The sequence below is a fragment of the Cavia porcellus genome, unplaced genomic scaffold (assembly GCF_034190915.1).
Source record: "Cavia porcellus strain 051 isolate PalLab524CR breed Dunkin Hartley unplaced genomic scaffold, mCavPor4.1 scaffold_1, whole genome shotgun sequence".
Taxonomy (NCBI): Eukaryota; Metazoa; Chordata; class Mammalia; order Rodentia; family Caviidae; genus Cavia; species Cavia porcellus.
The window spans coordinates 198,997,984-199,024,599 of NW_026947484.1; the positions used below are offsets into that span (position 1 = coordinate 198,997,984).

A 26,616-nucleotide genomic window follows, 5' to 3' on the forward strand; every position below is an offset into this window, starting at 1 on the left:
AGATCTCGAGAAGCCGAGCAGATTTGGCCTCTGAATGGGTCTGACAACTTGGACTTTGTAAATCCTGCCCTTGGTTTGTGCATGGCAGATTTAAAACGCATCTCTATAGATTTGCACACCCCGAATCCATTAAGAGTTCCTGATACGCAGTGTCAGATGTCTTTAAAGGTGAAATTCGTTTACAGGAAATGTCATTCTGGTGAAATGTGCTTTTAAAATCATAGAAACAGTTGCCTTAAAATTAATGATGCATTGCAAATATCAGGGAAAAAAAGACCCATCCAGTGTAAAGATGATTAAAATTCAGGTCAGAAGTCTGACTTAGTCAGGCTAAATTTTTTAATGAGATTTCAGAAAATTAATTGGGCGAATGCATTTTTATTCTTTTAACATGTAATTTTATGCTTCTTTTTTCCGCTTTTCTTCCAAAAGGATTTGTCAATGGCTGAGGCTTATTGTGGTTCAAACATTTTGAACTCAAATTAGCTAAGGTGGGGGGTGTGCGTGGCCTGATGTGATCTGACTTAGAGACAGGGCTGGGTTTCTCCGAGCCGTCTGGGTGGCGGCATCCCATGGTGATCCAGCCGCAGCCCCATGCCCATGTCCCGTATGTGGCCCCTCTGCCTGAGGAAGCAGCCGTGTCTTGAGGGAAAGCACGTGTGGGGACAGAGGTGATTCTGGACCTCAGCTGTCCTTGGCACCTGTTCTCCAGGTTCCTGCCGCTGTCCAGCTCATTGTCCTCAAAGGCCTCTGTTGTCTTCTCTCAGATCCAGGTGTCCTCCCACGGCTCTGCCTCCTCCGTGGGCCTGTGGTAACAGACACCAGAGCAGGATGGATGCTGGGAAGCTGTGGGGCCACCAACCCTGTCTCCCACTCCTGGCCCTAGGCTCAGCTCCTGTGTCTCAGGGAGAACTGAGGCCTCAGCCCCCAAGGCAGGCGCACCAGAGGTCAGCAGTGGCCATGTAGCGCAGTCCCTCTGAGCAGCCAGCAGCGCAGCCCTGAAAGGGAGGCCCAGGAAGCTGCCGTTCATGTTGGGAGAAGTCAAGCCGCAAGTTCAGTGCTGGTCTCCGAGGTTCCTGCCAGCCCCTGGTCAGCAGAGCCTCCATGGGACTTTGCAAACTGGGGACTGAACCCAGGGCCTTACGGCCAAGTTACACCCCCAGCCTCTGTTTTATTTTTTGAGACAGGGTCCTGCTGAGTTACTAAGCTGCCCAGCCTAGGCTTAGACTTTCGATCCTCCTGTCTCAGCCTTCCAGGGCACTGGGGTCTCAGGAATGTGTACCACAACCCACTGCCTGGTGACAGTGATTAGAACTGTATCCCAGGGCCCTTGTACTTATCCCTGGGCCGGGCCAGTCCTATCTCAGCTCAGCCCCAGACCCTCAGAAGTAGCTCCTGTCACTGGCTTTATCCTGTACTATAGCAACGTGAGCAGTAATAGCAGTGGTAATCATAACTCACTACCTTTCCTCTGTGCCAGCCTGGGCTGACTTCTTCATGAGCTTATTTGCTCCCTGGGGACCAAGACTGTCACAGTTATAGAGAGAAGGACTTGCCCACAGCCTGGAAATGGCAGACCTAGATCCAAACCCATGCCTTCCACCCTGGTGCCAGGGTCTCAGCTGGCAGAGCCATGGTGGTGTTGCCCCCCTGCCAGCTGTGCCCTGAGGGTGCATTTGTCAGCCCAAGAGCCAGCTCAGGGTCTCAACAGCAGGGAACAGTACGCAAGAGGCAACCAATTTCTGAAAGGACATCACAGTGATCACTGATTCACAGTGACTCTTTTGGGGTCACAGTGCCACCATGGCATGAGCTTTCCTGGGTCAACCCCAGTCACCCAGCAGTTTGGAGCCCCAAGACTCATCGCCCGAATCATCTCCTGGAGTCCTCAGGGGAATCCTGCAGCCACTCTTCTTGTCCCCTAAATGAGTACCTAGCCTGGGTCACTTGGCTGCAGTGGCCAGAGTGGGATTTGTAAGGGGACCCAGCCGGGAGGGCTGGCCTCGAGGAAGGCAGTGTGACCTTTCTTTCCTTTCAGTTAGACCTGGGCTCAGCCGAGGTGCCTTGCACTCAAGCAAAGGCCAGTGGGAACAGGGACCCCATCCCTCGTCTTTGCAGGCAGCTATGCCTATGGAGCCTCTGGACTGTGCCCTGAGGACACATTGCAGCTGAGCTGTGAGTTCAGCTCCCTGCTTCTAATTAATGGGTTGTGACAGAACATGCAAATCCCGGTCATCCATATGCAGATGCTCGGCTGCGCCTGCCCAGCCCTGGCCAAGTGTCTCCCGGCGGCAGCACCAGAGCTGCAGATACTGCAGCTGGGCAGCATGATGGCTGAGGACTCCCGGGAGCCTCCCTGTCCTCAAGACACAAGCCTGGTGTCCCAGAGCGAAGACCCCTGGAGATCACTTCCTCCAATCCCTTGGCTGGAGTAGGGGGGAAACTAAGGCCCAGGAGAGGAGGGACCCCTATCCCATGTCACAGAGGGGCACAGCAGGCTCTAAATCAGACCAGAAGTTCAAGTCTTCCCACTGCACTGGGCAGCTATGCGATGTGCTGGATTAAGGGCCTGCGTCTAGCGCCATTAGGAGATTGAATTCACTTGACATCTCAAGCACATCTTTCGGTCCTGATTTTAAAGAGCTGACTCCTGCTGAGAAGCCGCCTTGGCTTTTCCTGAGGCAGTGGCTTCCAGTGCAGCCCTGGAGGTGAGCAGGCCTGGACCACAGAGTCTCCAGAATGCCAGGCTGTTGGAACACATCCCACAGTGTCATCAACATACATGCTCAGAGCACTGAATGTCGGCACAGAGGAAGCAGAGAGGAGCTCAGGGAGCACAGTGGGACAGAAGGTAGCTGGCTATGAGGGGGCTGGAGGTAGAGAAGGACCTGAGTTTGGGAGCCACCCTGTGCAAGGGCTTGGGCACCTAAGGGCTCAGTCACAGGCTGAGAGATCTGGAGCAGGTCACTGTCTCCCCGCTTAGGCTCAGTTTCCCAAAGTGGGGATTGCAGTGGAACTCACAGGGCTGGTCAGAGGAACGGGCAGGGTGGATCAGGGCCTGCCCTGTTATGCTTGCTCTCCTTAGGCAAGTGCTCATATATACGGAGGGGAATCGTGGTACAGAAGAACTCATGACACCAAGAGTGGGGGCGCACACCTGTAATCCCAACTGAGAGGCTGAGGGAGGAGGATCACCCTTCCCAGGGCTCTTTGGTCCAAATGTCTTGCTCCGGGTAGGGAGAAGAGTGCTGCTGAACCCACCCAATACCTGGGTCTTCCATCTTTTTGGATGGTTCAGGCCCAGATTTGAAAGCTACATTTTTTTTTTTTTTTGTCTTTTTCCTTTTTATTGGTACCGGGGATCGAACTCATGACTGCCTGCTTCCAAGGCAGGCGCTTATGCCGCTGAGCTAAATCCCCAGCCCCTTACATGTTCATTTTAAGAAAGTTTAGCTACTTGGCTGGGCATAGTGGTGCATGCCTGTAATCCCAGCATTCTCAGAGGCTGAGGCAGGAGGATTGTAAATTCAAGCCCAGCCTGGGGAACTTCATGGTTTAGTAAGATTCTTGTCTCAAAATTTAAAAAAAATTTTTTTTTAATTTTATTTAAGGAGAAAAAGAAAAAAAGCAGTAAAAGGGTACAAGTTATACAGAATTTCAGAAAAAATAAAACAGTAGGAAATCACTAGTTAATAGATTACATATTGTCATCTTAGAAATAGTTGTTCAAATTACAAAATTAAAGCATATAAAGTGGACATTCAAACAGTGAGACTGCAAACAGTTCGTTCAATGATCCAACAAAACTCAGTAGTATGGTTATCTATCTTATACACTTAAATATACATGCAGTTATATACTTTAGAGCACTTTTTCTCTATTTTGTACAATGACATTTTGGGTTTTATTACTCCCACAGTTCTTATTACTTTTTTTGAAGAGAATAAAACTAAATGTGACATAACAAAACAGAGTCAGTCAAGTCAAAAGGATGGACATAATACATACTGTAAAAACAAAAAACAAGGTGATCAACAATGGTTACCATAATGCCTCTTGCTATCTTAAAAAGAATTGCCTATATCATCAGTTATAATAAAATTGAACAAAACAGTAAAGAACAAAACCAATAAAACCAAAACATTGGAGACATTACAGGACTTCAAAAGAAGATAATACTCAAACCAGAATGGGCATCATAAGTGAATCTTATTGTCTTCACAGTTGTTGCCTATAGTTTCGAACTTAGTATCAAGCAAAACAGAATAGAGGAAAATCAGTCAAAACAAGATGGTGAGAGCAATACAGGGTTTCAAATCAAGTTAATAGGAAATCAAAGTGGGTTACTATAATATATCCTGCTATTTTTTTATTTTCCCTTAGTTAAAAAGATAAAAATAAAAAAGTAAATAATAAAGAAAGGAGATTGAGATAAAAGAGGACATAACAGCAAAATAGCATGGGTCAAAACATAACCATTTAAGCAAAATAGTGTTTCACCACCAGATAGCCCGACATAAAAGTAGTTACCATAGTGTCTTTTTCCTTGAAATCTTTGAGTATAACTTCGTATACTGTAGCATCAAACATATCAAGACAATGTAAAACCATTCAAGAGAATGACAGTATTACAGGGTATTTAGAACCAACCAACAGAAAATGAACAATGGTTTCTGTATAATCTCCTCGTCCATAAAAGTTTTTGTTTATATTATCACATATAATAAAATCCACTAAGATACAACATGTTAAGAGCGATGGAGACAGAAGAGCAAAAAAGCTTGATGAGACTTCAAAACAAGAGGATATTAAATCAGCACTAGCTATTATGATGTCTTGTTTTCTCCAAAATAGCTGTTCCTACTATCCAACCTTCTCTGCCTCATTTCTGTTGAGCTCTTTTTCTATCATTAGTCAGTTTGTCTTCTTCATTTTGTTTTCTGCTCCATTCATTGTGGCCTCTCTGTCACTCTTTCTAGAATCTTGGTATTTTTCTTTTAGAATGTCCTGCAGTATTCTCTGTAGAGTTGAATTGGTGGTTGCAAATTCCCCTAATTCCTCTTTATCCTGGAAGCACCTTGTTTTTCCATCAATTTCTAGGAACAGTTGTGCAGGATATATCAATCTTGGCTGGAGGTTATTGTCTTTCAAAGCTTGAATTATTTCCCCCCACGCTCTTCGTGATTTGATGGTTTGTACCGAGAAGTCTGCTGTAATTCTGATGGGTGTTCCCTTGTAAGTGATCTGTTTCTTGTCTCTGACGACTTTTAATATTCTGTTCTTATATTGGATTTCTGGAATTTTGATTATTATATGCCTGGGTATAGTTCTGTTTGGGTTGTGGTGGCTGGGGTCCTGTATGCCTCATATATCTGAGTATCTTTACCTTTTGCTAAATTAGGGAAATTCTCCTGGATGATTTCTGTGAATAGCCTTTGTAGTTCATTTGTTTGTGTCCCTACTTCTTCTTTTATGTTCTTAAGTTATAGATCCTCTTATCATCTTCAAGCCTTTGTATTATTGCTGTTTGTTTTCTTGTTATTTTTAAGAAGTTTTTCATTTGATGCTCCCACATTACAAATCTGTCCTCCAATTCAGATAATCTATCCTTAGTTTCTTTCAAGCTGCTATGCCAGCTTTCGATAGAGTTTTTAGTTTCCTGATAATCTCTTTGAACCTGCTTCACGATTCTATGTTTTCTCTATTTTCTCCATCAAACAATTCTCCTTTTTTTTTCTGTTCTTCCATTCCACCATCTGTTTTTTCTTGGGCGGTGCTTAGCATTTCTCTAAGTATTCTACTTATATCTTGCTTTAGGTCATTAAATACTTCAGTTTTGGACTCGTCTATGAGGCTCCGGAGATATCACTTTATGTCTATTGGTGCCGTGTCTGATATTGCATGTTTCTCAGGATTGGGGACCGAGGACCCTTTTTTGTTGCTCCCTCTTTCCATACTTTTTGTTCCGTTTATACAAGCATATATAGGAGGCCCAGTTTCTTTCTTTGTCAGTTACAGTTTGTTTGAATTGCGCAGGCTAGGTGTTCCCGCCCACTGCAGTGTACTAGGGAGACACAGACCTGGGCAGCCTATGCTGAGCTCGCCCCTCCAGGTTAGTCAACCTACTGGAGGCTTCACTGCTAGGGTGCACCTTCAGGCACTGGGACCTGGTTTGGGCTAGCCTACTGGGTCTTAGTCCACAGCGTCACCCAGGCCAAGTGTTCCACACCAATCCTGCTTGAGAGGAGAATATGGGACTAAAGTCACTGCAGCGTCCTGTTCCGACTAGTCTGCCCCATCCCAGAATGTCCTCTGTTGGAGCCTCCCTAGTCTATGAAAGGGTCCCCGTTCCTCTCACTCACCAGGGATAGATGCAGGGCTCCCCGCCAGTCCCACTATCAACTCCATTCACTGATTCCCGCTCTCAGAGGTTTCGCCTCTCTGTCCCTGCTATGCCGGTTCAGACGCAGCAGCAGCAGCAGCAGCAGCAGCAGCAGCAGCAGCAGGAAATTCAAATCGTGGCTTCCCGAGGCTCGGGTTCCAGCTTCAGCGCTGAGATTTTATCTGTTCTGGTTATAGCACCAGGATTGCATTTCCAGTTGGTTTCTCTCAGCTTAGTTTGTTCCTGGGTCAGCAGGGTATATCTCCCCTTGCTTAGGACTCCTGACACCGCATCTTTCCTGGATTCTAAGCTGGGCATCTCAGAGAGCCTCCGTAGCTGCTGTTATCTATCTGCCATGTTCTCCCAGAAGTGTCTTTTTTTTTTTTTTTTTTTTTTAAGATAAGAGGGGTGCTGAGGACGTTAGCTTAGTGTGAAGGCCCTGCAGTGCCTTCAAAAAGAAGAGGAGACAGGAAAGAGGAAGGGGCTTAGTGTCCACTGTCTGTTGTCCGTGATGGGGGCTTGGTGTTTCTGTCCTGCCCAACCCCACACTGCTAACATGTGTTGCTGCACACTGCAGGGGACCAGTGAAACCCAACGTCTGCCTCTGTCCTTGTCACATCCCTCATGTGGCAGGAGGGTGGGCGGGCTCTGCCCAGAACCATCAGGGAAGATGGCATGGAGCCATGTGCCCCAGCGGGACTGGCCCCCCTGGGCCTCAGGTTGCCTTGCTGACCAGCAGTGGGGACCAACAGAGGCACAGCCTTGTCTCTCTCCTCTTCTCCCGCCCAGGCCTTCCGGAGAGGGCTTTGCTTATGCCCTGGAAGGGCCTGCTGGCCCTGCACTCACCAGGAAGTCTCTGTTTCTTTCTGTCCCTGGATGGGGGCCACTTACCTAAAGAACAACTCAGGGTAAAAGGCTGCAGAGCCTCAGTTTCCCCTCTGAGATGGGGACCAGTGGCCCCAGGATGGAAACTGGGGGTTGGGACTGTGGGGCTACATCTTGCATCTCTGACATTGTCCCACGTGCTGCTGGCTCTGCCCAACTTGGGGTGAAGGATTTGGGAATGAGCCCCACAGGCCAGCCCAGGGAGGAGTTGTCAGGTGGTCCAGAGGGTGTCAATGGCCCGGGCCAAGTGGGAGCTAAGTGGCTTCCCTGCTTCTCCTGGCACTGCCTGTGGTTCAGGCAGGAGGTGGGAAAAGCCCCAGGGAAGCCACGATACCTGGTGGCAGGCAGAGTGGCTCCTTCTCCTAGAGGATGCCGTTGAGGGGCACTGGGCCCTCGGGGTCCCCAGCTGTCCAGGCCCAGGCCCTCGATTTTGCCTGCTGGTCACCAGTGCCCTTGTCCCCCACAGAGGCACCCGAACACCCTGTCTTTCCGCTGCTCTCTGGCCGACTTCCAGATCGAGAAGAAGATAGGCCGAGGGCAGTTCAGTGAGGTCTACAAGGCCACCTGCCTGCTGGATCGGAAGACAGTGGCTCTGAAGAAGGTGCAGGTGAGCCCTCACCCCCACGGGTCAGAGTTACCTCGAGGGAATGCCTCCCCTCGCCACCTTCCATGAACTGGGACGTCAGAAGCAGCTCCCTGGCTGTGGGAAGAACCAGTTTAGGGAAGGACACAGGTTTAGGGAAGCTCATTATGAACCAGAAAAAAAACAAAACAAGCAAAGAAAAAAAACAGGCATGGTGGCACATGCAGTAATCCTGGCCCGCAGGAGGCTGAGACAGGAGGAGTGCTGTGAATTTGAGGCCAGCTTGGGCTGCGTAGCAAGACTTTATCAAAAAAAGAAAGAAAGAAAGAAAGAATAAGAAAAACATGAGCATTCTTTGAGCACCTGATGTGAGCTGGGAGCTCCTGAATCCTTGACTGCAGCCCCTGGGCAGGGATTATTGTCCAGTCTTCCAGGCGAGAAAGACAGTGTAGACTTAACACCTCCCCAAGCCGCAGAGCAGGATGCAGACATGTCTGACCAGCCCTGCAGTTGCACTCACCACGTGGTCCCAGGCTCCGGGGTTTCATCTTCCACATCCCTGCTAAGTGGGGGTCAGGCTGGGAACACTGTCGAGTTCCCCGAGCCTCCTGGGCCCCTGAATTCATTCCTTCATCTTACAGAGCGGGGTGAACAGGCTGGGCAGGGGCAGTGCAGACCATCAGATCAGGTCACGGGAGGGGTGGCAAGGGCCACTCGCTGTCCCCGTGGCTCTGTGCCGCCCACGGGTGCTTCAGGGTGCTGCCCAAGGCCATTTTCTGTGCCGTGGCTCCCAGCAACTCCCTGGGCTCAGTCTTGCTTCACTGGGGCCAGGACAGGGCTTCAGTGTCCCACTTTGGTCCACACCCGCAAGTCCAGTGCTGGGAGGAGCCAGAGCGGTGCCACACCCAATGTCACGGGCACGCTATGGCGTCAGCCTCCTCCTCTGAGCTGGGTACATCACTCCCGCAGCGTGGAGTGGTCTCAGTGTCAGGCAGATGGGAATGCTTGCTCTCACCCTGAGGAGGGGCAGAGCCGGGCCCCACGGGGGCTGCTTTTAACCACTCTGTCTCCTCCTCCTGCCCAAGATCTTTGAGATGATGGATGCCAAGGCCAGGCAGGACTGCGTCAAGGAGATCGGCCTCCTGAAGGTAAGCCGCACAGGCGGCTGAGGTTAGGTTGGGGTTGGGGTTGGGTTGGGCTTAGGGTCAGGGAGGTTGCCACGCCTGGGAATAGCATCTGTCAGCCTGGCTGCTGAACACCACTGAGAGCGGGACACAGGTGCCACCTGTGCAGAATTCAGACCACAGACGGACACATGTGTTATGGGTTATTATCTGGAGAGGCTGTGACTTTGAAACAGGGTCTCACTCTGGAGCTCAAGCTGGCCTTGAACTTGCTATGTAGCTCCTGCTGGCTTTGAACTCATGATCCTTCTGCCTCAGCCTCCCAAGAGCAGAGATTATCAGCACGCACAATCTTGCTCAGCAGGGCCATAGTTCTGAGAGTAAAGAGGATCCTTCATCTGTGGGCCCGCCCACCCTCTCTCCGGCCTCCCTCCAACCTCCCTCCACTCCTTGGGCCTTCCATTCCTCCCTCCATAGCCAGACAGAACCCAACTGCATGGCATCTTTGGAGAGCTTTCTATGCCCCTGTCCTGAGTGTGTCTCCTCCTGGACTCACCAAAGGCCGCAGGTGACGGGGCGGCTGTGCCCCCAAGGCTCAGCTTCCTGTGCGCCTGCAGCCAGCCCTCTGGGCCTTGGGGGTTTGACCCAGTTGACTAGGGGGCCCTTTTGCTGAGCCTTTGTGGACTGACCGGGTATTTAGGGGAGCTGAACCTCCTGGCCTCAGACCTGCCCAGGTCAGGGTGAGGAGCCTCCCTGAACTGCCCCAGGGGCTTGGGCCTCCTTGATCAAAGCTTTAAGCCTCCCAACTCCATGCTAACCTTTTCAGAGTTGTTTGAGAAACTGTGGTGCTGGGGCCCATGGGTGGTACCCTCCTGTCTCAGTGGTGACCTCTTCTCCCTCGATTGAGGGGCCAGGCACAGGCAGGAGCCCACTGACCCCCAGGCAGGTATGGAGGCACAGGCCTTGCCCTGGGGGGGTTGATTTAAGTCCAGAATGAACTTAAAATCCAAGTGTGTCGGCCTCAGTGACACATGGCAGTCTGGGCAGACGGGGGAGCGGCTGGAGATGAGGCGGAGGGACAGATCTGGGCTACAAGGGTGGGGCAGGCCCCTGGAGATGCATGGACACCTGCTGAGCCACAGACTCGGACAACAGGAGGTGCTGGGACCCAGCAGGGTCAGCCCAGATGAGCCAGCATGAGCTGTGGCCAACAGCTGAGGCCACCTCAGGCCCCTGGAGGCTGGCTGAGGGTGGCGTCAGTCTGGGCCTTGCTCAGGGAAGGAAAGAATGAATGGGGCTCACATGGCTCTGGGGCGGCCCCCAGGCTTCTCCTTGTTGTGGTCATCATTATCTGAGTCATCCTCGTAGAATCTGGGGAGGACACAGGTGGCAGGGTCCTTTGGGTCCTGCTTAGCTCTGGTGGGGGCTGTCACACTTCCAAGGTCCCAGTTCACCTGCTCGTTGGCTGCTCTGTAAAGCCTCATGCCTTTTCTCAGGTGAGGAACCCAGAGGCACAAGTGACAAGCAGCTTTCCCACCCGCACCAGGTCTCCCGACCCCGGGTGCAGCCCTTGCCCCACACCTGCCTCCCGGTTCCACCTGCCACTGGTCCATCTGTCACCAGGCTGTCCGCCCCTGGTGCACCTGCCGCTGGCTCGACTCCATCTCTCTGTCTCCTGCACAGCAACTGAACCATCCGAATATCATCAAGTACCTGGACTCGTTCATCGAGGACAATGAGCTGAACATCGTGCTGGAGCTGGCCGACGCAGGCGACCTCTCGCAGATGATCAAGGTAGGGTGCCCTGGTGGGGGCCTGTTGGGCAGCGAGTGAACACCCTCCTGTCCAGACTCAGTGCTGCCCTCAGCTCCTTCCTGGCCTTACTGCCGGCATCTCGCCTTCCCATCAGCCCCGCAGGGGCTGCCCCTTCAAGAGCCTGTGCCAGGCTTCTCTCCACTTGCCCTGGCCCATCTAGCAGTCAGACCAGCCCACGGGACCCAGAAAAGTGTCACAGGCCACCTTACTTATAGAAAGGAACACCAAGCCCCTGGAGGTTAAGAGACCTGCCCGAGATGGTCCCCAAGGTGGGGATAGTGCCATACCCCATGTCTCTGCTTTCTTGGTCAGGGACTGTTCAGTGGACATTGCCCTGAAAGTGACCCCCAGCCCAAGGAGAGAACTTCCACAAAGTGGCCACTGCCTGGGGTCATCACTCCCAAGTCAGCCCTGCTGTGACCCCAGGGCCCAGGAGCAGCTCCAGTGAACTGGCAGCAGGACCAGGCCTTCCTCCCCTGATCTGGATCTGTCCCCAGGGGAGGCCAGGCTGCCAGCCCCGCCTGGAAACGAGCGGAGGCGGATTCTCCAGCCTCCCGCAGGCAGGGGAACTGAGCGATGCTTTGTGCGGCACTTGCTCTTCCAAAATCTGGCCCTTAGGAATACATCGTCGCCGGAAAGTGGCTCTGCCTGAGCTGTTATCGCCTGCTTTTATATTTCTGTTGACATATTAATGCATTTGCGGGGATGTTAATCTCCGCAGAGCTCCCGCTGGGAGCAGATGTGCTACATCAAGCCGCCCTGCCCAGTCGTTTCTGTCACCGCACACACCCAAGTGCCAGCCCTGCACCCAGACCTGGAGGGTGCTGTTGGCCCGGCCCAGATTCCCACAGGAAGGCAGACCCTGAACCAGCCCAGCCCAGGGCCTGGGGCAGGCAAGGAGGACTTCCTGGAGAAGGTGGCCTTGAGCAGTGCTGTAGGGGAGAGGCAGGGCAGGGCCCTGTGCCTCAGCGTCTCCATCGGTACCATATCGGCACTGTACCTGGTGCCCGGAGTTCAGCTGGCTGTGGGCGCGGAGGCCTTGCCAGGGTCCTTGCCTGGCTGTCCCGTCCCCCACCCCGCCCAGGGGCTGAGGAGGGGGCGTCGCATTATTTACGAGGGACTGAGGTGCCACCCGGAGCTGAGCTGCCGCTGCCGCTGCCGCCTGGAACCCACTAGAGACTCTGCGACTTCCCGCTAAATGTCAGGCATTGCTGAGCGGATGTGACATTTCGAAAATCACCACTCGGCTGTGCGTGTCCCCGCACAGACACAGTAATGAGGACCGAGTAGCATCCTGGCGCAGTGTCACCCCCACGCAGCCCACCTGGGGCCAGGCAGCCCAGGGTACAGGACACCCCCGAGTCCCCCTCCCCCCAAAGCCCGGTCTGGAAGCAGCCTCGCAAAGACCTGCGGCTTCACTTCAAGGCTGGGTGTTGTTTCCGGAAGCAGCCAGACTGGACCCCAGCTCTGGGCCCCCCCTGCTCAGCCTCTGGCCGCTCCTGAGCCTCTCTGAGCTCCGTCCATCTTTGCCCAGGCCTCCCGGTGTCAGCAGCAGTGGCTGAAGGGCTGGGGCTTCCTCAGAGAGAGCTCGGGCCCAGGCTGTGACTCGGCCTATGCAGCCCTCGGCCTCCCCTGTCCCGGCCCTGCCCCTACCCCATTCACCCCCGTGCACGCACGCACGCACAGCGCCAGCCTGAGTCAGCGCGGTGAGGTGTGCCCCACTCCTGCAGCTCCGGAAGTCAGCCCCACTAGCTTGCCTGCCCTCCCTGTCCCAGCTGGGGCTGACCTGGGCCTGCAGGCGCTCTCTGTTCAGACCCCCATGGGGGACGGCGACAGCAATCTCTCACTCAGCTCGCTGTCATCTGTCCCTGCAGTACTTCAAGAAGCAGCAGCGGCTCATCCCTGAGAGGACCGTGTGGAAGTACTTCGTGCAGCTGTGCAGTGCTGTGGAGCACATGCACTCCCGCCGTATCATGCACCGAGGTATGCACCTGCGCAGGGGGCGTGGGACCATAACATGCAGCTGCCTCTACCCCCCAGCAAGGGGGCCACCCTCAGTGTCTCCAGTCCCCAGCTCTAGTCCAGGTAGCCCAGGTATGGCCAGTTCCAGTGCTGCTGCCAGCTCTGCCCGGAGAAGGGAACTTTCATGTGGGCTTTGACGTCTGAGTAGGAGTTGGCTGAGCGGAGGAGGTGAGACACTTACAAAAGAGTGTTTCCCAAAAGTTGATGTCACCCCAAGTTGAGGAGCTCACTTCACTGACCTCTCCTGTCGTCCCTGCACCTGTCCTGTCACCTGTGTGTAAAGTATTGCTCTGGTCACTGGGGTACAGCACGGGTCACCTCACTGATGGCTTGGTTGCTGGTTACACAAATTTCCACTGAGAGCCTGCTGTGTGCTGGGCACTATTCTTGTCACAGGGACACAGCTGTACGAACAGGGAACAAGAACACAAAATCCCTGTCCTCCCAGACCTCAGAGCAGCTCTGTGAGATAGGTCCATTTTACAGGTGAACGGTGGTGATGAGCAGAGCCTGGGAAGAGACTTGGGGGAGGGAACTTTCCCATGGGGTTTGACGTCTCCGTAGAAGTTGGCCATGCTGTCCCCTGAAAGACTCTCCCAGGTATCTTCCCACAGCAACCCATCTCTTTCCTCTGCAGACATCAAGCCTGCCAATGTGTTCATCACAGCGACGGGCATCGTGAAGCTTGGTGACCTTGGCCTGGGACGCTTCTTCAGCTCGGAGACCACAGCAGCACACTCCCTCGGTAAGGGGGCTGCTCTGTGCCCAGCCCTGCAGCCCCAGAAACCATGCCAGGAGGTGCCCACACTTCATGTGGGGCCTTCAGTCACTCAGTGCAGGAAAATCCTTTTTTTTTTTCTCAAACAAGGGTCTCTCTGAGGAGTTCAGCTAGCCTCAAACTCACAGGGATCCTCCTGCCTCAGCCTCCTGAGTGCTGGGGTTACAGGTTTGTGCCGCCATGCCTCACTGGAAATGGCTTTTTGAACCTGGAGTTTACTCATATTTTCGGAATAGGCAGGAGGGGCTGGTGGCTCTGGCCTCCTGTCTGCTCCAGGTCCCCAGCCCCAGGGAGGCCAGCAGGACGTGCTGGTGGTCTCCTGTGCTCTGCACTGTCCCCAGGTGGACATCGAGCCAGCTCCTGAGCCAGCTGTCCATCTTCCCCAGCAGTGGTGACCATAGCAGCACTGTGGTTGGGGCAGACAGGAGCTGGTGGGTCGGTGGTGGGGACAGAATCTGGGTGCTGGGACAGGTGAGCGGGGCGGGGAGGGGGCACTGAGCTGGGGCTGGCACAGTTCTGGCAGTGCGGGCTGGCAGAGGGGCCACATACAGGTCAGGTGCAGCTGAGTTCAGGTGCCTGGGACGTAACAGCTTGAGGCCTGGGGTGGGGTTAGGGTACAGAAGCCAGGCCCAGCAGGACCAGAAGTGGGGTCTGCTGTGCAGTATATGAGACTGCTCTTCTCCAGAGTGGTTCCCGGCAGCCCCTGTGCTGCCCAGCCCTGGGCGGATGCATCCCTGGGCAACAGGAGGGCACCCCGTGGCTTAGAGCAGGGTGTCCCTGTCCCCTGACATCTGGGTTTTCATTCAGGTCCCGACCCCTTAGACTCAGCACAGGGCTCACACTTGGCTGCTCCTAGCCATGCAGGAGGATGGGTCCCTGTCAGGCCTGGGGACCTGGCCAGGCCACCTCCTTTGTCTGCAGGGGAAAGGCAGTGCAAAGGCTGTCCGCGCTGGGACTTCATGCTGCTCCATCCTCCGGTGGTCTTCAGGGTCTGGGGGATCTTGAGGAATCTGAAATCCAGAGAGCTGGAGTGATTTTGTGAGGTCCCGGCGTGCTGAGGCAGGACTGGAGCTCAGCATCTGCTGAGGAGCCCGAGCCTCCTCCAGAGGCTTCCCCGGGGGAGCTCTGGCTCTTGACTGTTACTGAGGAGAAACCTGGTCTCTCCCAGCCCCCACAGACATTTTTGTGGGAGAAAAAAGTGTTTTGGTTGGTTTGGGACTGTTGACTTAGCTGTGCTTGGTTTTTGTTTTTGTGTTTTAGGTTTTTTGTTCAGTTGGGGGTTTTTTGGTTTTTTGGTTTTTTTTTCTTTGCAATTCTGGGGGTCAATCCAGGACCTTGCACAGTGACCTACAGCTCCGCCTTCCTGTCTGGCTCTTGAGCTTCAAGAAGGCCTGAGCTCTGAGGGACACTGTCACAGAGGAGCACAGCGCTGCCTCCTGGGCACCGTCACTCAGGCTGAGCCCCTCCGTCGTGCTGCGGAGAAGACAGGGCGCCCGTCAGAGCCGGTTAGGATCGCATCATTAGGGACAGGCGGAGGTACGGGCTCCTCCGACAGTGCGATTTCATCCCTGGGGACTGGTGCACTTATTATATTAATGAGAAGGAATTGGAACTTGGGGAAAGGCCGCCCTGGAAGCCAGGCTTTTCCTGAGGCCTTTGCAGGGCCATCTAGGCTATGTGACGGGACTGTCCCAGCTCTGAGCTGTGTTCTCAGCATCCAAGAGACACCACTGAGCTAGGGCTTGGGTGGAGTCTTTGCCAGACCTGGTACAGTGGACACATTCTGGGACCCAACGCTGTCTGCACCCACCCAGGCTTCACGCGGATAGCAGTGCACAGCTGCGGTTGGGAAGGAACAGGAAGTCTCCATGCACAGCGAGGTTCTGCCCACAGCTGACCTAGTCCTGCACACACATCTGGGTGGGCAAGAGGGTTGAACTGATTGCTGTTGCAGGCTGACTTAAGAGGGACACAGCCTGTGTGTGGGTATGAATTATGCATTCACCATGTGTGGTGCACACCTACTATGTGCAAATGCCTTGGTGGCAGCTGGTTACCCTGGCAACCATCTTATCTCCTTAGGCCGCTGACCCAGGAGCTAGGTTTATGCAAATCCCAACTCCCCTACTTCCCCCACCCTGGCCTCCTCTGCCTCTGTATTTGCTAACACAAGGCTGGCATGAAAGGGCATTAGTCAGTGCCATGGCCGGGCTGACAGGTGCGGTACCCAGCAGCGGCAGAGCGGCTGCCTCGGTGTCAGGAATCGGAGCCGTAATTAGAGTGCGGAACAGAATGAGCGTCAGACGAATTACCAGGCAGCAGATCATATTTGTCAGGAAGGATTGCATACATAAAAATTAAGTGACAGTACACGCTGGCGTAATGAAAGAAAAATGAAAGATTTGCCTATACACAGCTCACAAGCTACAAGCAAGTGTCTCGCTCCGAGCAACAGCAGCAGCTGCAAGACAAATTGTGGGGCTGGAGAGCAGGAAGGCAGGCCCTGCCACTCGTTCTGCAGCAGTGACAGGGCAGCACCCGGCGGGGACAAGGGTGGGAAGGGGGCCGGTGCACACCCAGCCTGGGCTGGGTGCCGCCTGGACTCCCTGGACTCCCTGGGGTCCGGGCAGCTGGGGAGCCTGTCAGGTACCAGCTGTCAGCCTCCTCTTCCTCAGCTGACTTTCCCGCCCTGGGCTGGGCCCGGGGGCACATGGTTCTGCAGCCTTCTCTGCACTCAGCAGCCCCCAGACATGGAGGGAGGCGACCTGGTGAGGGGTCAGGTGGGACCCCTCCTGCAGGCCCACTGCACACAGGCAGGTGCTGGTCACTCGGTGGCCATGCTGCACTGTGACATCCCCGTCTCTAGCTGTGACGAGTCCTCATAGCCAGATACCACCAGGGACGCATGTCACTAAGGCAAGACCCGGGGCCTCCCTTTGCCCGGAGCACCTGCATCCGCAGGCTCAGCCGTGGTTCTGAGCTGATGCCAGGTGTGAAGTCATGGGAGGTCACACATGGCTAGCTGCTACCTCCCCAGCATTTTTCAGGGGCACAAACTACTAGAAAGATAGGAGCTACAACCAGAGGGGGGCGAGCGTATGAGGGTCCAGCTGGGCCTGCGCTGCCAGGTGGGGCTCAGTGTTGATTCATTTGCTCATTCACCCAGCATAGACTCGTGCCAGGTCTGGGGCCACTTCCAGGGGAGGCTGACCTGGCCCCTGCCCTTGGCCCCCGTCCTCCTCATCTAGGACCCAGACCAGCTCTGATCACCCCTGCTCACATCCTGGAGAGAGAGCCAGCTGCCAAGGGGAGGGCACTGCTGCACTGGTGGGAGACAGGCTGAGGTGGGCAGCCAGTCTCCCCTGGGAACGGCTGATGTGGGCCACACGCAGTGGGTCCAGCATGAGGTCCTGCCATTGGCACGTGCAGAGGGACCGTGTGCAGCAGGGACCTCCAGCTGGGGCCCCCGCTGGCACACAGACGCTGCAGCTCCTTTCTGCAGCCCATTTCAAAAGCCCTGCTCAGGGAAGGGGGCACTGGCACGCAGCAGCCGCCCCTGCATGTGAAATCCACCTTCTTCATAGCTAATGAACGTGTTCCCAGCGCCGCAAGCATTTTAAAACACAGCGAAGTTTGTTTTGACAGGAGCGGCACATCTGGGGAGGGAGCGGGTGCTTTAATCAGCTTCCCCCTCTGAGGCCCTGTGTCCTCCTCTGATATTTGCCGGGTTTGAAATCCTATGTTGAGTATAGACTCGGTAGGGTCAAGGGGTGCGCAGCCCTGTCTCCTGTGCACAGCCCTGTCCCCAGTACGAGGGGGGACCGAGGCCCAGGTGGCACAGGCTCTGCATCTGCATGGTGTGGAAAGATGGTCAGGTGAGTTGTGCTGCCCACGGAGGTGCCCAGGCTGTGCAGAGACGCTGCCACCTGCTGGCTTCTCCTGTCTTCCCCAGAGTCCCCGATCCCCTGGGGGCTGGGGATGCATCCTCAGTGGCCCGCTGCAAGCTCGGCATTTCTTTGAAGTCTCTTGTTTCATCTTGAAAACTCACGCAAGCAGCACATTGTGCTCATCGCGCCTGAGCATCCCTGGATGTGGAAAACCTGGGTGTATGCGGCTTAGACCCAGGCACAGCCGGCATGGCAGGGAGAGCTTCACACACTGGCGCAAAGGGGGTACCTCTGGTGAGGCAGGGCATCTCCCTCTTAAAAGGCACCAACCCAAGGGCACAGCAGGATTCTGCCCATCAGCCTGTGGGGCACTCTGAGTGAGACGATTCTCTCTCCCGCCTTCTGACTCTCAGGGAACTGAGGTTCCTCATTTTAACAAAATCTACTCTCTTACGGGCGGTGTCTTCCCTGTTCCTGCTCGGGCAACCCCAGGACTAGGCCCCGCCACCCGTGGATGCAACTGCTGAGTTCTGGGGCTCCTGGAACTTGGCTCAAACCTGTTCCTGCTACTTTTATGTGAGCATCTTCCCCCAAGCCTCAATATCCCCACCTGTAAAGTGAGGACGTGGGTGAGGTAGCGTGAAAGGCTTGGCCAGCATCTGCCGTGGTCACTGTCCCCACCCTGCAGATGAGGGGATCTGCTCCTTAGTCCCAGTCCTGTGCCCAGCTGCACCCTGACGCTCAGCTCCGGGTGGGCCTGGAGTCCTCTCCAAGATCCCAGGGCTCTGTAGCCTTGGTGCCTCCAAACTGACCTGGTAGAAGACAGGCTGGGGGCTGGGGCTGCCCAGCGACAGAGGCCATCTCCCTCCCAGAGGCCCCTCCCCACCCTGCTGTGCTCCTGGCCCTTCCGGGCTCGGGTCTGAGTCTGCCCTTGCTGTGTTTCAGTTGGGACCCCATACTACATGTCACCGGAGAGGATCCACGAGAACGGCTACAACTTCAAGTCCGACATCTGGTCCCTGGGCTGTCTTCTATATGAGGTGAGCCTCTGCCTGGCAGCTCAGTGGAGACTGGAAAGGCATCTGTCTGCCACCGGGGCATCAGGACCATCCAGGATCTGCCCTCCCTGCCCCTCCCTTGTGGCCTGGTCGGTAACGTCAGGCTGGACCTGGCTCACTTGTGTGCTGCTCAGATCTGGGAGGGGAACACCCAGGACGCAGACAGAGGGGGCAGTGGGTGACACACGCCTGCCCCAAGTGCCTCTCCTGATCTCCTTGGCAGCCACATCCACCTGCTGGTGATTCTGCTTGTGATGCGTCAGGCCACATCCAGGGTGCTGGGGATAAGTGGAGACTTAGGCCAGGCTTGTGCCTCTGAGTCGCTTCCCCTCTGAAGGCATCCACGTCTCTCAGAAGGCCTGTGCCACTGCCCCGAACCATGAAAGGGGCCACCAGACAGCTATTTCAGAGCCAGCAGACAGCTGGACTGAGGGACAGCACCATATCCAAGTCTCAGTGGGCTTGGATGAGAGGTGGCAGAAGTACACACCCATTTTGGCCACTTTGGGGCCCCATAGCTGGGGAGTGGGGAACACAAAGTGTCCTCAGCCACAAAACTGTTACAGTCACCAGCAACAGGCAGACCTGGGACCTCTGGGGTCTCTGCATTGCTGACCACACCCCCTACCATCCTGGCCACCCAGTGCTGATGGCTGCAGGAGTACACCGTCCTGCTGAGCTCCAGTGTCCCCATCTGTAAAATGGGAGCAGTAGTTCCTGTCCCACATTGTCAGAGCCTTGATGAGGAAATGACAGGAGAGGGCTTTGGTTTTCACTAGAACCTTGATTATCTTTCTGCTTTTCCCGGAGTCCACATGGGCCTGCATGGCACTGTTCAACTGAAAGGATCTCCCCATGAAGCTGATGTGGCTGTGGACAGGCCCTGACACTTAGGACAGTGTCCGGGACTGTGTAAGTCTTGGCTCCCTTGGCTTCCTGGGCAGCTCTGACTGCCCCATCTCCTGCATCAACCCGAGACAAGGACATGAGCACCCCGTGCTGTGCCATGCGATGCAGCAGCTCTCATGCCCAGGGTATCTGGGCAGCAGGACCTACCCTCCCCACGTGCCAGGTGGTATGATAGTTGGCACAGCTTTGTCTTTTGAGGGAGAGATATAGTGACCCAGACTGCCTGACCGGGGCACCTGACTGGGGCGGGGGCACATAGCGTGGGGCCCCAGGCTGCCTGCAGTGAGGCGAGAGGAGGCTCGTGGTGTGGCACCTGCCTGGCCCCAAGCTGGCCCTCACCTTGTCCACGAGGACTCTAACCCAGTGCACTGATGGTGCCGCTTACTGCCCCTGTGGAGGGGAGGCTCCGGCGGTCTTCCCGTGCTTCCCTTTTCGCTTTGGCCGTGAAAGGTGTCCATGCAGCTCAGCCCCAGGCCGCAGAGAACTCTTCTCCCTCCCCTTGTCCTCATTTGCCTTGCTCTAGTCCAGGTGGCTTCTTTTCTTTTCCCACCCTGTGTTTCCTACTTTTCTGGAAGCCGCCTCTTGCCCTCTCTGAGCCGTGGGGTCCTTAGACACGCAGGCCAGCCAGGCTGGGCAGAGTGCCTCGTGCATCTGTGAGGCACTCTCTGGCTCTCTCTGCCCAGAAACAGCCTTCGTTGCTACTTGAGCCGCTGCGGGGTACCTGCCACGTGTCTGCCGAGGCAGTGGCCCCCTTGGTGGCTCCCGTTCCTCCAGCAGTGGCTCCTGCTCCGCAGGGTTGATGGATTTGTTGGCAGTGCATGGAGCGGACGGAGCAGCTCGCAGCCAGGGGGGACATCAGCAATGAGAAGGCAACAGACTCAATCGGCCACATCCCCTGGGGTTGGGCGTCTGTCCTCATGCACTGATCTATACCTGATGGCCCTGGCTCCTGCTGGTGGTGGCCCTTGGAGAGTGACAGGGCAGCACCCCCTCCCCACGGTCACAGCCCACGTTGGGAGGGAAGCAGCGGATGTTTCCCGGCAGACAGGGCGCAGCACATCTGCGTAATTAGCAGACATCCCGTAGTCATGACTCCAGCCTGCAGTGCTGGCAGCCTGCGGTGTCCTTCAGGAGCGCCACCTGCAGGTCTGTGACAGAGGCCCCCACCACTCCAGATGGCCGCTGAAATTTGGGTGGCACTGGTGGAACATGGCCTGGGGTGTGAGGGACACACAGACCTCCAGCAAGGACTCCCTGGCTTCCAGCTGCGAAGGCCCCTGCATCAGGGCCCTGTGGTGGCTGTGACAGATGACGATAAGGTTGATGGTTTCACACAACATTTGCTCCCAGTTCTGGAGGCCAGAAGTTCACCATCAGTCTTTCAGGGCCACTGCAGGGTGTGGATCCCTCGGGTCTCTGTTCTGTATCCTTTCAGTGGAAAACAGGGAGGCCACCCACACCCTGCAGCCCTTCTCCTCTCCTTGCAGCCTCTTGCTTCCCAGCACCTTCAGCCCGTGCCGCCCTCGAGTCAGGGCACTGTCAGCTGAGTGGCCAGTGCCCTTTCCCCAGGAGCAGGGCTGAAGACTGCATGGCCCCTGGGCCACCCTCCTCTCCAGGATGTGCTAGGGGTGTTCTAGGTGACAGGATGTGTTTCTGCAGCCCCGACAGGCCGGAGTAGATACAGCGCCTGCTCTTGCTGAAGTCTGATTCCCCCTTCTCTCTCTGACATCTCTGATCACGCACCAGTTTTGCCCTGGCCTTGGCTGAGTGTTATCTCAGCAACTCCCAGGAGGGAATGTTTTCCGAGGAGGGGCAGTGCTGAGAGCCATGGCTCTGGTGGCTCTAACGAGGAACCAGCATCAGCCTGGAATAGCAGCTCCTCATGTGCACCAGCCAGCCAGAGGCTGGGTGGCCACCGGTGTCAGGGATCTCGCCATCCCGGGTAATCATCTTAATCCCGGATCGCCAGCAGCCTGAGCCTCCTTTACGGCCTGCTGCCCTGATGTGGGTGGAAGGTGGCGGCTGGAGGCTGGAGGGGGCAGCAGGGAAGAGTCCTAAGCAGCCAAGTTGGCAAATATCAGATCAGATTAGCCTGCTGAAGGGTAACAGGTCCCTTGCACAAAACATTAGGGCTCACGTTGGCAGGACCAACATTAAATGTCCTGTCTACCCTGAACCAAAGCAGTCTCCAGGCAAAGTCCATCTGGAGGCTCCAGCCACAACTCAGGGGCACCCAGGTCACCCCTGCGAGTGCCCTGGAGCCTTAGCTGCTCTCTGCTATGGCAACAGATGTCTTTTTGAAAGTGCCCAATTAGCTCTTGGCACCCAAGGCTCCCATTTAAATTTTTGGAGATGCATTGCACTAGTCAGGCCATTCGCACACTGGGTGGCAAAGCAGGCTCCCAGTTAGGGCCCCTCCCGTGCCAGGTGCCCTGCGAAGTAGGGAGAGGCGATGTAGTGGGAGGAGCAAGGGTGTGACGATGCCTGCACACACTCCCGACAGCACCTGGCCAGGCCCTGCACTGGGCCACACTGCCACCCCAAGCCAGGCTCCTGGATCTGGCCTAAGGAAACCCGAAATGCTGCCTCCTTGAGGCTGCCTGCACAACCAAGGAACTGCCCATGGGCACAGTATGAAGAGGATGGAGTGAGTGGTCCAGAAAACTGAAGCCTGATGTGGGTGGAAGGCTGCGGCTGGCAGCTGGAGGGCCAGGGTCCACAGAGCCCAGCTGCTTTCACTCCTGCCAGCACCAAAGCAGGACTCTGGCCCTCCGGTCCGGCCCAAGGTCCAGTAGGGACCCTGGTGCCAAGGCCCTCTGGATAGTCACTGCAGTATGGACCAGAGGAGGACCTGGCCCGTCTGGAGTCCCTCTGGGCCTCGAGGCTGTCCCTGATGGCTGTATCCTCCCCTACAGATGGCCGCCCTGCAGAGCCCCTTCTACGGTGATAAAATGAATCTCTTTTCCCTCTGTCAGAAGATTGAGCAGTGTGATTACCCACCGCTCCCAGGGGAGCACTACTCGGAGAAGGTGAGTCAGGAGGCCACAGCCCAGGCCTGGTGATCCCAGATGGCCATGGGTGGGGAAGGGAACTCTGTTAGGGGCCAGGCCTGAGCAGATGAGTGTACTGGAATCTTACAATTGTAGTGTGACCCCTAAAGAGAGCAGCCAGCAACTGGAGCCACTGTCACCCTTCTGTTAGGCTCCCAGCTCCCACCTGTTAAGGTCCATGTCATGGGTGTATGTCTGGGGCCCTCCTGGGTCCCCTTGCAGGACCAGGGCCATTGCCTGTGATCAGATCCACTCCTGTCCCCATCTTCTCAATAAGGAAACTAAGACCCAGCCCAGTTCAGCACAGGAACATGCCCAGCGTGACAAGGAACTCTGTCCCTTGCTGTAAGGCCTTCCTCGTCTCTCGCAGGCACATCCCCTATGGCAGTCAAGCGTTCAGGGGGTAAGGCCTAGAAGGAGATGCCCTGTGCACAAGGGGCAAAGCAGGCTCCCATGGTTCCCAGGTGGTGTCCCCAGATTTGATGTCCCCCAGGCGGGCAGGTCCAGGGCCCAGGCAGTCGCACAGCACCCTCCCCGCCCGACCGCCTCAGCCGCTAGCACAGTTCTCACAGGCACCTAGGAAGGAAGTAGTTGTGCTCCGGAGTGCACGCTGGCAGGAAAGGAAAAACGAGCTGCATTTCTTTCAAGTTCCTGGCTGTGTTCGCTTCCTCCTTTCTCATCTTTGTTTAAATCTCGTACCATTCAGAGGCAGGAAGCTTACAAAGCCACACAACCGGGCATAAATCCCAACTAATCTGCCTCAGCACCAGACCGCAAAGGGGTGCCACCCCTCTGCTTCTGTCCCAAGACTGCCTTGAAGGGCTCCAGAACCCTCCGCCTTTCTCTCCAGAGCCAGAGACCCTGGGCACCCCCCATCCAGGCTTGGTACACTCTGAAACTGGCTAGGGCCTCCTCAGTACAGTGTTGACCCCTTACAAGTGAAGACATGTTATTTGATCTCTGAAAATCTCAGACACATACTTATTGCCAACTGTGTGGTCACACAGACTTCACTTTAACCTGGGCACTATAACTTGGCAGAGGCTGACCACAGCTGCCCTCCTGAGTTGTGTACAGTAGGTAACCTCACCAGAGGCTGCAGGCTCCCTGTCATCGGCTTGAGCCTCCCAGTGCTGAGAAAGCAGTGGTATCCAACACTGCACCGAGGTCGCAGGTGCTGTCCTGGGGTGCTAAGGCTGGAGAGAAAGCCCAGTGCACACCTCATCTGCAGACACCAAGGCCCCGGATCTTCAGCCTGGGGCATGTGTAAGCAGCCCCTAGGCCCCCAGAATGTTCCTGCAGCCCTGCTGCAGGCTCCTAGGAGTGACCACTGGGGCCACTCAGCCCCCACTCAGGTCCCCAGACAGCAGGGGCACCCAGCCCCCACAGCAGCAGGTATTTAAATGGAAAACACTGCGGTGAGCCCAGCCATGCAAGTTAAGACATAGGCTTTTTAAGGTCATTATTTTAATTACCATTAAAATAATTGGCACCCAGGCTATCAGAAGAGGAGGCGATCAGAGGCTCAAGGCACCCCTCCCCCAGCTCAGGCAGGCAAAGCCTTCAGTGTCTGTATAATTAAAAGTGCCGTCTTTCATGAGCACAATGAAGAGGCCAGGGGGTGGGAGACTGTAGCCCTGCTGCATGTTAATGCATTTATTATGATCAATAAGCCCCTTCCTTGAGTTGGGTCCTCGGGTTTGGGCCTCTGCATGATTGACGGCAACCATACATGCACCCAGGGTGCGTACACACACACGCACCACACACTTACAGATCAGCCCAAAGGTTCAGAGTTCAAAATTACCTCTGAGGCTCTCAAAGCATGGTCTTGGGGCCAGACAGGCCTGGGAGTGGCCCTGGCTATCCCTTAGGAGCCTTGTGGCCCTGCACCCATTACACAGCTTTGCACAGACAGCATCATTCCTCACCTCTAACGGAAACAACAGCAGCACCTTCCGGGTGCTGCAAGCATAGGATGCAGACATAAACACTCACTTCGGCTGCTTTCTCAGTAACAGCAATTGCTTTCTCCTGGCAGCTCCGAGAACTGGTCAGCATGTGCATCTACCCCGACCCGGACCAGAGGCCAGACATCGTGTACGTGCACCAGGTGGCCAAGCAGATGCACGTCTGGATGTCCAGCACCTGAGTGGGCACCAAGCCTCTTCAGAACCAACACCACTTTGCCTTGAGTCTTCTGAAGCAGCCTCCTACAGCCTGAACAGCTGAGACAAGAGGGCTCAGGAGATCCCCCAGGGCAGCCGAAGCTGAAAACAGAGCAGCCAGGCCATGGTCAAACCCCAAGTCCTTTCTCTGTACTGTTTGGACCATCTCCGCTGGCTTGTTTTAAGGGGCGTTCAGCGAGCCACCAAAGCCTCCTGTATCTGGACTGTAATGTGAATCTGGGGAATTCCGAGGCCTGCCTGAGTCTACACTGGCAGGAGACTTGCAGGGGACACTGTGACTTGTGTGAGCTGCTGACAATGGTTAGCAGCAAGTTCAATTTAGTTCTTAGTATCTTTTCAGACAATCAAGCTGTGTGCTCAATTTACTCTGTTGTAAAGGGATAAAGTGGAAATGATTTGTTAAAACTAGAGTAGATATTTCACTAATATTTTTAGTCTGCATTTTATAACTTGATGAGTGATGACGAGAACTCAGCACCTAGCAGAGCTTTGTGAGGCAAATGGCACCTGGAAGCCAGGTTGTGCGGTCTGTACTCATCTCCTGAACCCTGCCATGTGCCAGGCACCCAGCCCATCACCTCCAGGAGTGCTGGTGGCTCGTTTCGTGACTAGTGTTAAGCATTTCCCTCCGTGGAAAGGAAGCGTGGGACACAAGCTTTGCCCCTGGGTTCTTCTTGGCAAATCCTTGTTCTACAACTTCCCAGTGTGACCTCGGGCACGTTACTTAGCCTTTCTGAGCCTTAGTTTCCTAATCAGCTAATACCGTCTACCTTCAGGTAGACAGAATTCGAGATAAAACTTGCAAGGCAGCACAAAGCAGACGATCCCGAAGGGAACTTAAGCCCCTGGACCATTCATGTCAAGAATTAAAAAGTGCAACTGTATCATGTGTAGGAAACCAGAAATATGTTCATTTATTGCTTGTTCCCAAATAGGATTAACTGTGAAGACTAATTTATAAATGTGAATTAAGGAAATTCAAGCTCTAAATGCGAGTTGAACTGTGTTTTTATATGAAAGTTAACCTTCCCGGGGTCGAGGTCAGGGGTCTCCTGACTGCACCTGGCTGGCAGGGCCCTGAGGCTGCTGACTGTCTCCACTCTGAGCTCTGCTCTGCCCAGCACCGAGATGCTGTCGGGCTTCAGAGCTGTCCCCAGATGCCTCTGCTCTGTATGCGCCTTCATGTGCTTGAAATAAAGTGGGGAGAAGGGCAGCTTCTGTGAGGGGAGTGCTTTGGGGGTTTACAACAGCTTCCAGCGTTTCCTCTCAACTGGGGAGATCCTAGACCTAACACGTCAGCAACACAACCTCTTGAGGAGCTTTTGGAAAACAGCTTGTCAGGCCCCAGACACTGTGAGTAATCTCGGAATTTCCTTGAGCTCCCCAATGACTCTGACAGCTGTCAGCCAAGTGCAGCCTCAGGAACTGCACTCATCTCCCCAGCCCACTCCTAGCTGTCCCCAAGGGGAGCTGCCCCAGGTAGGTGCAGCCTGGAGTCTTCTCCTGGGGGGGAAACTGGCACCCTCGTCTCTAGCCCAGCAACAGCCACTCAAAGTTTCCCAATTCTAGACAGACTTTCTTTACAAACAGTTCTGCTTCTGGCTCCCAGAGTGCCCCTTGGCATGGGCAGCCCCAGCCCATGGAAGAACTTGCTTGCCAGGCGCCACCCGCTTTCCCCACCCGGAGAGCACCCCCCATGAGGGGCGTGCTCCAGAGACTTCTGGTCTCCAGGGTTCCCAGCCAGAGGGCTTGTGTCACAGCCACGTCCTAACTAAGTCCCAGGACATGCCTTTGATGTCGGTGAAACTGGCACAGCAGCGCTCACTCAGCTAGCTTAGTGCAGCTGCGGGAAAGCGGACCGTCCTGTTGGCCTCTTCCTGGCACCACAACCTGGACAGAGCCCCAGAATGCACACTCGGAAGATTTTTCATGAC

At 55.1% G+C, this 26,616-nt stretch overlaps 1 protein-coding gene across 2 annotated transcripts in view; it reads left to right on the forward strand.

Annotated features, from left to right (window-relative positions):
* Nek6 (NIMA related kinase 6) overlaps positions 1-25,895 on the forward strand; it is a 66,664-nt gene extending 40,769 nt beyond the window's left edge. For both annotated transcript variants that reach the window (XM_003470638.5, XM_063227292.1), the window contains exons 3-10: positions 7,734-7,874; positions 8,936-8,998; positions 10,658-10,768; positions 12,664-12,772; positions 13,449-13,556; positions 18,422-18,516; positions 22,359-22,472; positions 24,535-25,895. In XM_003470638.5, coding sequence (XP_003470686.2) covers positions 7,734-7,874; positions 8,936-8,998; positions 10,658-10,768; positions 12,664-12,772; positions 13,449-13,556; positions 18,422-18,516; positions 22,359-22,472; positions 24,535-24,645 — 852 coding nt within the window. In that variant the 3' untranslated portion in view covers positions 24,646-25,895. The remainder of the gene's footprint in view (positions 1-7,733; positions 7,875-8,935; positions 8,999-10,657; positions 10,769-12,663; positions 12,773-13,448; positions 13,557-18,421; positions 18,517-22,358; positions 22,473-24,534) is intronic.
* The last annotated feature ends 721 nt before the right edge of the window (positions 25,896-26,616 follow it).